Below are 14,062 nucleotides of genomic sequence, written 5' to 3' on the forward strand. Positions count from 1 at the left end.
AAGCAGGCAGTAAAGAAGCAAGAGAGTGAGGTGCACCTGTGGGTATCCCTGCTGATCGGATATCTGGAAGAGGTAGGTGGTGTCCCTCAGGGCAGCCTTTTTTAAAGCCAGGGTGAAGATCAGGGTGAACTCCTCCGGTAAGCCATATGGGAACACCTGACTGCAACACAGACATTCACAAGGCATATTTATGATCAAATCACCAGTCAGCCAATTTACAGAGATTTAGTGAACCCTCGCCAAGAGCAAACAATCCTTCACATGATCGACTAGTTCTTGTTGAATAAATATAAAAGGAAAAAAATCTTGGATCAATGCCTTAATCCACATCCACGCAATAATATTATAAATTATTCCCAGGCTTAGTTTGGTGATAAATCAGTTTTGTAGTTTTTGAGTAATCCTGCCAACAGTTAAACCAACAAACCAACAAACAGACAAGGGAGAAAACATAAACATAAGATTACATCTTACACGACTCTGCAGTTCCCTTCAACTCTGCGTAGTTATTTAGTCTGTGTGGCTCATTATCTTGATTACAGGGCTCCGGACTTAAGATCACTCTGACCACTCTCATGAGCAAAAAAGTTCAGATAAACCCACTGTACAGTATCTGTCCGACACTTAATGGCAAATTACCAAAGTAGCAACTACTTAGTTCAAATATTGGAATAACTAGCAGCTAAAGAAAGAGTGGTTAGCACTGTCGTTTCACAGTAAGAAGGTTCTTGGTTCGAACCTGACGGTCGATTGGGGCCCTTCAGTGTTGGCATTTTCTCCCCTTGTCTCCGGCTTATTCCCACAGTCCAAAGACATGCATATAAGTGTGAATGTTTGGGTGTTGTCTCTGAATGTCAGCCTGGGATAACCTTGGAATTCACTGATTATCCATAGTGTACCCCACGCCTCGCCCAAAGTCGCTTACGATTGGCTCCTGATAATAAATTGATGGTGGAGACCAAAAACAGAGCTAAACAATGAGTAAACACTGGGATTTGATTTGTCGTGTCGACCCACAACTCCAAATGCACGCCATGGGTTGCTTGGTATCTGCCGGATGTGTTTAGAATTTGCTAATGTGTTCATGTAAAATCCAGGATTTATGAAGCTTGACGAAGTCTCTTAAATATCTCAGTCTCCCTTACTTTGATTTTGACTTATATTTCTGTTTTAATATGTCTCGTCTGAGAGAAGTGCGATACTAAATCTTTGGAGTACCCTTTCAATTTCTAGCGACACTTATCTCTAAGACCTTAATAAAAGAGAGAATATCGTCATAGCACTCAAATGGAACCATTTCGCTTCTGCTACAGCAGTTCAATTTTGTTTCAAGAAATGTATGTAAAAGTATATATGTTTGAGCATGCGTAGATATCCAGGAAATTTGAGGATATGCAGTATGTATTTAAATTAAATAAAGTATACTTGCATACAAGACAACCAATTGCATGTGTATTGTCTGTTAAAGAGAGTTCATATAGGGAATATAATTAATAAGGCTTTTGGCGCATTAAGATAACGTTTGGGTTCACATACACTATCTTCTTTGGTATCTTTATAAGAGCAGTGACAAATGTGTGTTTGTGGGTTTACGCTCTCTATTTTTATTATTTATATTTCTATATTCTGTGTATGTGTTTTTGCTTCCCCTTATTTTTCCCATTTCCCTTTTTCCACCACGATGTGTGACAACAGCCGGCAGTGCAATGCAGCGCTCCGTGTGTGTAACCCAATGGCATTCATTTTCATAGCAGATACAGTCCTGCAAGCCTCATCCCTCAGCTTTGGTCAAGGGCATCTAAACACACAAATAAAAACACGCACACAAATATTCACTGCATGTGTAGATGTATTGAGAGATGAAAGGTTCACAAACAGGCCCAGTGAAATTCATGCTCACTGAGATGGTGAGCACTCTGAAATATTCTCTCTTGCTCTAATTATTTCTCTCTCTCTCTTTCTTTGAGCTTACACACACACAAACGCACACACAAACACACACACACACACACAGGCAAACACACACACACAAAAACGCACATACACCTAATTGTTGATGCTGGCAGCTGGTTTCCCACTCCTAGAAGTGGGGTGACAGTGATTTATGACTGAGGGAAGATCCAAGGGAAAACAGCCAACTACAGGATGTCAAAACAAAGAGAGGATGAGTATAGGAGAAAAAGACTAGAGAGAGAAAACATTGAACCAATAGACCTGGAGAGAGGGAGAGATTAATAAAAGGGAAAGATATGGAGAGGGAGAGAGGATCCATTTTAATGTATGTAGGTAAACAATAAGAGCTTGGAGAGAGAAAGTGTCTGCAGGAATGGAGAGACATGGAGAGAAAAGAGGAGAAAGAAAGAGGGAAACCAATTTTGAAAGTAGAGTTGTTTTGCTGTCGATTAGTGACATTAGCTGCGGGGCACAAAACCACTCACAAACTATTGACTTTTGGGTTGAAAGGAACTCACCTTACCTCTTACATTTAGTTGCCAGGGAAAGAGCATAGAACACCCGGCGCACCCACCCACCACCCACACAAACATGCAATGGGGAGATACTGTACTGTAAATCACCCAGTATGCACCAGACACAGTTAGATCTAACCTCTCCCAACTCGGAGAGAAACGTACTCCTGCGTCTCCTGTTCAAAAAAGGAGAGGAGGAAGAAAGTCGGTGTGAGCCAAAGAGGCAAGGGTGGGGGGGGGGGGGGGGGGGGGGGGGAGAGGGGAAGAGGAAATCTAATGTTGAAAAAGCAGATCTCTGGCTTAAGATGGGAAAAGCACCTGGAGAGGATATGTACTCTACTTGTGTGGCCTTCGGTGGAGAGCGATGGAGGGCCTTTCTATGTCTGAATTTGTAAACAGATATACAGAATGTTTTTACACACAGCAACATTGTCCTTTTGTCTATCTGTGATGGTATGTATGTATGTATGTATAAATGTGTACAACTTTATAAAAAACAATTCCATAGAAAACAACATTTACCTCAGATACAGTAAAGAAATCCATCCATCCCTTTATCTGTTGGTATTAATGGTTCATTCATGCTGTCACCCCTTTTCCAAGGCTTTTTTAGGCCCTCAGCAAAATGTTATTCCCTTGTTAAGTCCTGACAAAGTAAATTGGGAAAATGTATATACCAGAGTTCAATCTTAGTGGCATGCATTATTGTCTCTGGGTCTGGTTGCTAATCTCAAAATGTAGAATTTCAAAAACGGTCTGACTCTAAATGTAAAAGTAAAGGAATACAACTGCCCAATATTCAAACAACAGCAGGAGTCAACATCCTTACTAGTTTGTGTGTGAGGCTGTAGCTGAGGCTAAAGCTCGCTAACATGCTAGTGTTTAGCAGGTTTACCAAGTTCACCGTCTTAGTTTGCTACATTAGCATGCTAACATTGGCTTTTTCTCAACTTGAAATGCAACAATTCAGCAAAAGGCAAACATCTTACCAAACAGAAAGGGGACCACCAGATCTCAGTGTGGTTACTAAGTTGTATCCCTGTGCTGCCGTCTGCACACACACACACATCCACCTGAGCTGCTGAACTCTGTTTCAATAGCGGCTCCCGAGTTTGACAGAAACAAGCTAATGAATGCACGAGCCAAAAATAGCGGTTGATATAAATTATACAGGATCACAGACCAAAATCAGCATTTTATGTGGCTACAGCACCGACTGTAGACAGGCTTGTTGTTCCACAGGTTCATCATTAGTCCGACTGACAATCATCCCTCTTTTGCAGATGTAAGCTGAATAATTTTTTGGAAAAGTACACCAACCGTCTTTCACTGACTCATATCCCCCATGTACCGACTGGATTTACTTTTTAAAGATAAAATGTCTCTCTAAAGCTTTTCTTTATCCCACTTCTTCCTATTTTATTACTCTACCGTGGATATTTAAAGGCAACAAAGACCTCACCTTTGTGTTCTTTTTATTTTGTGAACTTTTTAATGATCTTTTAAATTCTACAGTCATGCCTATTAACTAACTTCAGAGTAAGACTGGTAGCTAAATGCTTTAATGTGAAAAATAGATATGGTGACACCTTTTCTGTTTTACATTCATTTAATACATTTCACTTTGGTCAAAAATAGTTGTGAACTCGGCCTCGTGCCACGACATCACAGAATAGCTTCCTCTCTCTCTCGTTGCTTCTGCATAAAAGAAACAGACTCAGAGCAATCAACTCGTATCCTGCTGAAATTAAAATGCCGGCTACGACTGGTGATCATTCCACAGCAGACGACTGCGACAGGCGAGGGGACAAGCAGCTTCATGTCGCTGTCACTGCGTTAGCTTGGATTAGCTGAATGGTTTAGCCTCTGATACAAAGCAAAACGGCGCTTTCCAATTACGGTGCTTTACAATTGCTATACGCACGCATCGCACTTCAGCCAGCCTCATTGGCGATGAATAGGAAAATCTGCTTGAGTGACAGGAGTGGAGGGGGCGGGACAATGTGTAATGTACTTTTAGAAACACAGTACATACTCTAGGACGTAGAAAGAGGTGAAATAGAGGCTTCTGCAAATGAACATATCCTGTACATACCCTCACACATGCAGATTTGACAATCCCACACACATACACATGAACATGGACAACATGCCAAGTGTACAAACAGAAAAAGCCACAGAACAAGCCTGAGGGTTGTTGTTCACTCATTGCCTGGATGTGAACCTTTAACCCTCCCATTCCCTCGCCACTACATCCCTTAATCGCCCATCTCTTCTCCGCCTCCGCTCTTTCTTTCTCAATGCCTGAAACACTTCGGAACGCTGCAATTAAACTAGGCAAAAGTAAAAAAAAATTATCTAAATAAACAAAGAAAAGGAGCATTATGACTAATCGACGCTGATAGAAAGTCCTCTCTGATTTTCGGCGAGGAAAGGAGGCAAAGGAGAGAAGGCAAATGCAAAATAGCAAGCAAGTCTCATCTGATCTTGTTTATAGGACATGGGGTTCTATGTATAGAGAGAAGCAGAACAAAAGGCAGCCAACAGGCAGGGCTGATGTTCTAACATTGATTATTCTCTGTCTGAGAAAAAAAAGGTGTCGCCCAGGTTAGTATTCTGCGCCGAGAGAACTGACAGCAAAGCTCCCGATGGCATCAAAATTTCAATAAACGCCGCACATTACAGAATCCCAAACCAGCACCAGAGAAAGGATAGAGAGCGTTGTTCCTGTCCTCTCTCTCTCTCTCTTGGCTAGAGGCAAAACAAAAACATCTTTGATTTTTCCTCTTTGCTTCCAAAGATACTGAGTTCCTGAGAAGTGACAGTTTTTTGGTGTCCTCCTCTTCCCCCCTTTTTCTATAGGATCAACTCCTCTCTAAGCCTGTGACAAACAATATGTGTGACACATTTAGAACAAAATGTCTCCAAAAAGGAGTGTTTTGTGGAGAGATTTATTGGGCCTTCAGGCGAGTGGAGCTCACAGCACTGGGCAGAGTGATAAAATACTCCAGGCTGACCCAATTGGCAAGTTCTGACAAACTGCTTTATCTGTGGTTAGAAAGAAGCTCAGCCGCCTGAATGTCCCGCTATGATGCACAAGAGCTGAAACAAAAACCAGAAAACGACAACAAAAAGAGGACTGAAAAACAGCCAGCTCATAAACACTTGTCTCGAAATTCCGTAAAAACACAATCTGCACCCAACTGGTGTGTAAACAACATGAAAACCCAGGAAAGCATAATTACACCAATATCATGCTGTAGAGAAGGAAGCTGCGTTCTGTTGCATTTTATGGCCGTACAGTAAGTCTCTTTGCTCCGGGAACAAGTTGTGAACAACCCTTTTTTTATTTTTTATTACTCACAATGCATCATGTCCACTAATGCAAGCATCACTACGATAGATTGTGCAGAAGCAAACTGTCGTAAACTTGTAATTATGTGAACTAGTTTTAATAAGAATGTGTGGTCACAACTGGGAAAATCCACTGAGCTGTTACTGTTCAGTTTTACAAGCCAGGGAAATTAAGTGGTATTTCTGGAAATGTAATCAGAGATTGACCCGTGGTGTATGGTTTGCCTAGTGTCTGCTTTTTTTAACACAACTGCCAGTGGATATTGCTGACATGATGAGCGAGGGTTCAGAGGGTGAACAGCCGCAGGGTTTTTCAGTCGATCCGTCTTGCTCTAGGTTCAGACGCTGCATGAAAACAGAGAGGCCGTCAACATAAGCCCGCCGAGAGGTCGCTTTATTTTCTCTTCCTGTAATTCACTCTCTGCCTCCCAAAGCCGTACACAGTGTTCATTGCATGAGATGTGTCAGTGTGGAGGAGCCGTACGCAGTGTGGGAGAGTTGTGGGGTAAACTCACTCGGTGGGTTGCAGGAGGGCTACCTTGCCCAGGCGGAGGATGATGGGTCCTCGTGGGTTGCGGATCTTCTTGACATCTGGACTCTTGAGCAGGGAGAACCGCCTCACCAGATTGAAACCTGACGAGAAAAGGCATTCATCAGCACCCACACAAATGAAACTCAGAGGAGGATGTATGCCTGCTTGAGTTGAGTCGGTTCACCAGTGATGTTGTGCCGGGCCGTCTGAGGAAACTTCAACTCATCCACTTGTAAGGACGGGCATTGTACATCTGCAAAAACAAAGAGATGACACAGAGGGATTTTAACGATTAAAAGGAAAAGTCACAAAGCAAAGCGCAAAATCCCCCGACTTGTGATGCAAGACTTTGGAGAAGTTATCTCGAATCGAACCTTTCACGCTTAACGCGAGGTGAAATGGACACAGTGAGTGTGAGAGAACCAGCAAATTCAAACACAAAATACGTACGTTTGAGAGTAATAGAAATATTGATCTAAAAGGGAGTTGGTGAAGGTTGAGGAGTCAAAAATAGTGTAAAACGCAGGGAGAGAGATGAAATGAGGGCAAAGCTGTGCAGAGAGGAACACAGCCCCGTCTGACGGCTTGTCTTGTGCCGAGCCTGTCTGTCGCTGTAGCCTACGTTTGATGGATATGTTCTCACCCTGTCAAGGGAGGTTACAGAGAAAAGTGTTGCCTGTCAGAGCGGCCTGCCTGACTACAGGGGGGAGATGGGAGATGTGTGGAGAAAAAATGGACTCATACAGGTCGACATGGACCCTGTGAATCACTGTGATCCACAGTAAATTGATCTCTTAGGGGCCGAAGACCACGGCCCGGAGAAACATTTTTTTTTTTATTGAAGCTTGAGGTTCCCTTTGTTAAAAAATATAATCAATAATACATGATCATTTTCTCAGAGTAGCGTTGCTATGTGTAATATAAATTAATAGATATTTGATGGTTTTCATTAAACCTTAATCAAGGCTACCATGCAAGTGGAGGATGTTTTTTTTTCAAATGAGCTTTCCAAAGACAAAAAGCATAAAGGTGTAAGGATTGGTTTCAACTGCATGTTTATCTTGTCTAACATTACCCGGCTAACTAGCTGGCAATGGGCACCGTTAGCCAACTTTAATATCCTGTGGATACATTTACCTTTGGAAAAATAGCTGTTCAAGACCTGGAACATTGAGGTCAAGTGGGTTAGTTTGCTGTATCGGATTTAAGAGTAACAATAGCAGCTTTGTCCCAGTCTTTAATTAGTTTGCTGAAGCAATTCTAAGCAAATTATTTGCCAGTTATTAATTAACCTTATCCTCAAGGCCTCTCTTGTAAAACTGAAGTTTTGTATTGCACTATAACACCAGAACTGCAGTTCACAAACACCATGTTTTCCATTGGTCATGCAGCTTTGGCTCCTGTTAACAGATGAACCAATTACAAAGATTAAAAAGTCAATTGGAGAACCAGAGGAAGGAGGTTTAGAGTTAGCATGATAGCATTAGCGGAGAAAAACTAGCTACAGGTTATAGAATGTGCGAGTGAGTAAAATGAATGGCATATTTTTGCTTAATTTAAGTTTCAATATTAAAGACTTGTTTAAACTGTTTAAACACACTTTTCATTGTAAACTTAGTAGGTAATATTTGAGGATGGAAAGCTTGACTGATACAGCAACAGTAATGCTGACTCACATGTTTGCGTTGGCTTGACGGTGGATGTGCCCGACGCTTGGTGCCAGGGTAATTACAATTTCATGCTTGACACAATATGGTACCGTGCCATTTTAACTTTACAATGCTGAAGAGAAGTACTCTGGAAATAAATTCTACAACCAGATGAACACACATCAGGTTCATCATGCTGGCTTTGCATCCTCTGCATTTACGTGATTAGATTAACGGTTTGAAACATGATTCGATTGGCTGGTGCCTCCAACGCAGCATAGAAGTCGAGCTCTGCTCCATTTCTGCCACATGCAGTGCTGGTAACAGAACTCAATGCAGTTCACCCCTTTACAAGTGAATTAATTATCATTCTAGTAATGCTAAAGTTGAAGTTCTTAATCAGATGCAAGGTTTATTTTTATTTAAAGATAAGGAGACACAGAAGAGTCTGAAGAACATAGGAACTTTTCTTATCTAAAAAAAACTCTTATGGTCTTACGGATTCAGCGTAATGAAGTTGTTGAGAAATTCTTTGTGATGAAACAGGGAGCGCACTGCAGGGAGAGTTGCCTTGAAGCATGCAAAGGCACTGTCTGATTCCAAACACAATTTATCCAGGCTGGGAGTCACATCAAAACGAGGTGAAAGAGTCTTGTATAATTACTCAAATAATAAGATCCAACTGACTTTAATTAAGAGTTGGGATTTTAAGGAATTTAATTTCACGGAGGAAGGCTCAAGAAAGAATTAAATCACACTTAACGCTTCATCAACTATTATCAAGTTCATCACTCGACACCCTGCAGCTTCTGCTCATCCTGGTTTGAAAACAAAAAGCCCGGCACTGCACAGTGTGTCAAAGTCTTATTGCTGTCGAAACTGCAAATTAAAGGGTGGAAAAGGAGACATCAAACAGCTTTGTTTTGAGACGCTGAGAGGAACCCAAGACGAAGAGTCAAATAAAAAGCTTAAATTGAAAGTGACTTCTTGACAATGTAACTGATACAACAGGGAGAACATCAATATTTTTATTGTCTCTGAGCCCTATGACACACACTGTGTCTTACATCCTTTTCTCACCCCCACACCACACACACACATACACACAAACACACATAAGCAAACACGAATATACACACCATCACACATAGTGTAACTGGACTGTTCCATCTTGAAGCCTTATTTGCTAACTCAGCTCATGTACACTTTACACGGCCTCACATACACTCGCCTAGTTCCTATATTCATGCTTCTTTCATGAAGTCAGGAGATGGTAAGTTCTACCATTCGCCACTGCTTACTCTTTTCTTTTTGCCTTTATTTTCCATTTTTCATCACAGCCCCATTTCCATCAGACAGGATAGAGATGAAGGCTCTGTCAGGAATAGAGAGATCCTGGCTGGAGGCAAGTGGGCAGCAACACAAGAGAGAAGTAGGTGGAGAAGAAAAACAAAAAGAGAACGGGGGGAGCTTGAGGAAAGGCAATGGGCGGTGGTGTTACTTAGGGGAAAGCAACTTGCACATCCAGATCAGGACTCTTGAGGAAATGTTTTTCTTATCAGACTGTGTTCCAGTCCGACCTTAAAGAAATGAAGTTGGCATCCTGTATGTGCTGTTGTTTCTTGAATTGCAATTGTCAGATGCAGTTTGACGAGCTCATGCTCTACTGGCTCAGCTATCATCATATCACAAAACACAGAGTTGTTGACTTGCTAAGTATAAACGTAAGCATGGTAACATGTGGGCATCAAGCTCAAAATATAGCTGATGCTGATTTAGTAGAGTGAAAGATAATGTACTGCCCTTGAGTGTGTAAAGCAAATACGGACAGACAAATGGTTGAAAACTCACCAGAGTTTCAATATCAATATCCTACAATATAACAATGAATCTTGACTTGCAGTTCAACAATTTGGGACCACGTACCTTATATAGTTCACATGGCAAAACTGGACCACTTTACATAGCTGACTCTATAGTTAACTATGTCCTCTTGAGAACAATGAGATCATCTGCAGCAAGTTGATGAGAGGTTCCCAACAACAGCCGCAAGAAAATCAGAGCTGCGGCTTTTGGAAATTATGCTGCAAAGTTGTGGAGCATACTACTGATAGATAAAAGAAAAGCAAGTTCAGTGAAACAAAAAACTTAAAACATTTCTCATTTTCTTTTCTTTTAAATGTTATTTTGAACATGTTCCTATATTTTCGTTATCTTCTTATTTTTAATAAAATTTTAAGATGTTTTTATTCTCATCTATATTGTATGTGAAGTGCTTTGAGCTACATTTCTTGTATGAAAGGTGCAATACAAATAAAGTTTATTATTATTATATTATATTATTAACCAAAAAGTTGGGTAATATTTACCATCAGCTAATCAACACAACTAATCCTACTTTCATGACATACTGTCATTTGATCCATGGAGGCTGGCTCCAAATGAGATCAAAGATGGCAGCCTCCATATTCGTCCATATTTACATACATGGTATGGTATGGTGTTGAAGCCCGTGTTTGATTCCAACCCGCTGCCATTTATGCATGTCCTTCCCCACTCTCTCTCCGTCCCCCCTTTAAACAGCTTACTCTCCATCATATCTGTTAAAGGCAATAAAAAGCTCCCATATTAAAAAACTGTCTGATCTGAGTTTGCATGTGGGATTATCCCACTACTCAATCATTTGTTACCTATTTTATAATCATAAATCAAGATAAATGCTGCGTTTACTTATTAAAGTGTCAGAGTTTTGCTAAGGGGAACTATTTCTTCATAGATCAGCTCAGAGGACAGTTGATATTTTAGTGGACTCTTGCACTTTGGCAGAGGACATGCTGCAGAAGTTGAACCCCATTTCCTCTCAAGCTGAGATCAAAGCAACCCATTTGCTTGTTGACAAGCTAATTAGCTCAAAGTAGGAGTGTCACTCCAGGATCCCGCTAGTAGCTGCATGTAGCCTTAAAGAGATTGGATGGTCTTGGCTGGGTTCACTTCCTCTTTGATGGGTTATGTTTGAATCTTGCCAACGAAGGTAACGATACTGCACTGGCAGTCATGCAGTACACTGCTGCGTGTGTTCCCTCAAGTCTCCACCTTGCCAAACATACAAATTCAGGAAATTTGAGATCTAAAGCAAAACAAAATGAAACACTACTTTTTAATAGATACTGTAGCTTACACTTAATTTGGATGTAAACAAGTGAAAAGGACACATCTGGAGGATTTGATTATATGATTCAGTATGCAGGAAGTACGGAAACTTGTGTATAACCTTAGATCAAATACTACTCAAAGATACACCATTCAGAAATGAGTAGTGTATATGTGCAAAATCCCAGCTGCAATACGTAATGGGACGTTTTTACATTGTGAATGACATTTAACAAACTTTAGAAGGTTTAGGAATCAATAGCCTTATCTTGTTGTGGCCAGAGTTTACTGAAGCCAACTGCGTCAGAGTTTCAACTCTGTTTTCAAAGTTGAACACTTGGCAGAGAGCTTTCATTTGGGAGAAGAGGTCAGAAGTGGGCTCAGGCTGTTAGAGAGTGTGTGGTGTGTGCAGGTGGTTTTTCAATGTGCTTTACTATGAGGCTATGTTAGATAATTGGCCTTGTCTGCTGATTAGCACAAAGTCAGAGTCAGGAGGAGTCGTGTAGGTCCGGGGGCTGAAAAACACATGCAACATGAGGGAAGGAGAGGGGCATGCTGGCTTGATGATTCAATGGGATGATTCAATGTAGCCTATCCTGGGTTGAAATGGGGGTATAACAAACTGAGAGGGTGATTAAACAAGGGAAGGGATGAGACAGGCACAGAGTTTGTGTCTCACTTACCCTCTCGGCCAAATGAGACAGACAAGAGAGAACATTCCTGGTGGTTTTCCAGAGATAAAACTGCAGTACAGAGGAGTGGAAGGGCTTAAAATGCTGGGCTTACAGTGGGATGAGCTCACTCATTTCCCCCCTTGTAGGCCTCTGGCCCAAATTCAGTTCACTCTCACAAGCACACACAGACACAGACACAGACTGGGCTCAGGACATGCACATTCACAAGATTTTCACAACAATAAAAGAAGACACGTCATGCAGAACTCAGCACTTTTCTCAACAGGGATTGTGCTGTTTGACTGGTATTCTGTGTAGGCACTTACTGGTTATGGACGCTTGTTGAGAGCATCAGATGAAAAGGCAAAGATCAAAAAACTGGCATACTATATTTCTAGGCAGCTGGGACTACATTCTTAAAGTCTGAGCTAATGCTTCAAGTTAGTGCATTCTAATTAGGTCATATTGCAGGTAGGTGTAATGTAGCTTCCATTACAAATATTTTCCATGGAGAGTAAGAGACCTCATGGGACAGGTTCATTCATGAAGCAGCACTCCTGAGGAAGCTACAACCGTTTTGCTCAAGTTTATTTCTTGCCCCAGTGACGATCAGGCAACGCCTATAAACTCCAAACTAGCCTGGTCACGCCTTGCAGGTTACCCATCAGCCCCAAACATTGCCCATCAGCAATGGGATCTGTCTCTATCGTCTAACGTGCGAATGTTAACATGTTTCACTAATAAAATGAACAAGTAAAGCTTCATATGTCTTTTTATATATTTTTAAACAATGGATCAAATCCCTAGTCTTCATTTAATGGGCTTGTTCACTGAAGCAAAGCTATATAAATATAAGCAACTGATTTCCACAAAAGTACTGGTGAACATAAATGAACCAAATACTTTTTCACAGGAGTGGAGTGTTAAGTGTTAACTTTGCTGCATTTAGATTTCCCCTCAATACTGACCAGTCTACCTGCTGCAAAAACAATCCCACACCACCATGCTTCCATCACTATGCCTCCCTGTTACAACACTTAGAATGAAGGCCAAACAGTTCAATCTGGGTTTCATCAGAGCAGAAAATCTAGTTTCTCACACTCTGGCTTCCATCTGGCCACTCTGCAATAAAGCCCAAATTGGTGAAGTGCTGCAATGATTGTTGTCCTTGCAGAAGAATTTTTTTTCCCCATCTCCACACAGCATCACTGGAGCTCAGCCAGTGACCAGTGAGTTCTTGGTCACCTCTTTTACCGAGGCCATTCTTCCTAGATTGCTCAGTTTGACCGGGCAGCCAGCTCTAGGCAGACTCCTGGTGTTATCACACTTCTTCCATTTAAGAATCAGACCACTGGGCTGCTGGGAACCCACAATACAGCAGTCTTTAACTAACCTTTCCGATCTTTCTGTGCCTCCTCTCAGCTTTGGAGGCAGTCTCTTCAACATCATGGATTGGTTTGTGCTCTGATATGCATTTACAGACCTTAAATGATGGAACCTTATGTTGACCCTTCCAAATCATGTCCAATTTCTTGATTTTAAAATAGTTGGTCTCAGATCAAGGCGTAGAAATATCTGGGAGGCACGTGAGATACATTTCAAGTGACAACAAATTCTGAACACTCTAATGTTTTTCTCATTTTATTTTAAAAGACAAAGCGTTTCAAAATTCCGCATTAGCTTTGTCGTGATTGGATAAAATACCTTGAAACAATTTTTAGGCTCCAACATAACAGAAGGTGGAAAAAATTTAAAGGGCCGTAATCATTTCTGACTGGGCTGCTTCTGTTGCTGAATGCCTGTCCTCTCCAACTTCTGTTTCTGTGTAAACGAGCGTATTACTACAATTCATTGGCACTTAAACTCATACAGCTCAGCTCAGAGTTTTAGTGAAGACAGCAGAAGCCTGAGTCAATATAAATCAATATATATATATCCATTACTTTAGACTACATAAGGTGCACAAAAAAAACACATCAGTGACACTTTACTAAAGGCAGGGCCTCTCAGCGTTTTAATTTAGCAACAGGGACTAGTCCTTCAGGCTGTTACACTGCAGAACTGCACTGCAATCCCCCAGCTTGACTCTTCCACACTAGTTTTACTTAAGCCTGCTTTCCCGCAGTTATGTCAGCAAATTACCAGTAAGTAGAGATTCGGATGAGTCAGAGGAATAGTGATAGTGTGGTGACGGGTATTTGTGCTGCACTTGAAAAAGCACTTTCTTCCAACCAG

The 14,062-nt window shown here is 41.3% G+C and overlaps 1 protein-coding gene across 1 annotated transcript in view; it reads right to left on the reverse strand.

The window, feature by feature from the left end:
* The window catches only part of col16a1 (collagen, type XVI, alpha 1), a 66,417-nt gene that overhangs the window by 45,052 nt on the left and 7,303 nt on the right, over positions 1 to 14,062 (reverse strand). The window contains exons 3-5 of the mRNA XM_053446580.1: positions 6,539 to 6,607; positions 6,338 to 6,455; positions 37 to 160 (exon numbers count right to left, since the gene is read on the reverse strand). Of these exons, the coding sequence (XP_053302555.1) occupies positions 37 to 160; positions 6,338 to 6,455; positions 6,539 to 6,607 (311 nt within the window). The remainder of the gene's footprint in view (positions 1 to 36; positions 161 to 6,337; positions 6,456 to 6,538; positions 6,608 to 14,062) is intronic.

The sequence above is a fragment of the Pleuronectes platessa genome, chromosome 18 (assembly GCF_947347685.1).
Source record: "Pleuronectes platessa chromosome 18, fPlePla1.1, whole genome shotgun sequence".
NCBI classification, from domain to species: Eukaryota; Metazoa; Chordata; class Actinopteri; order Pleuronectiformes; family Pleuronectidae; genus Pleuronectes; species Pleuronectes platessa.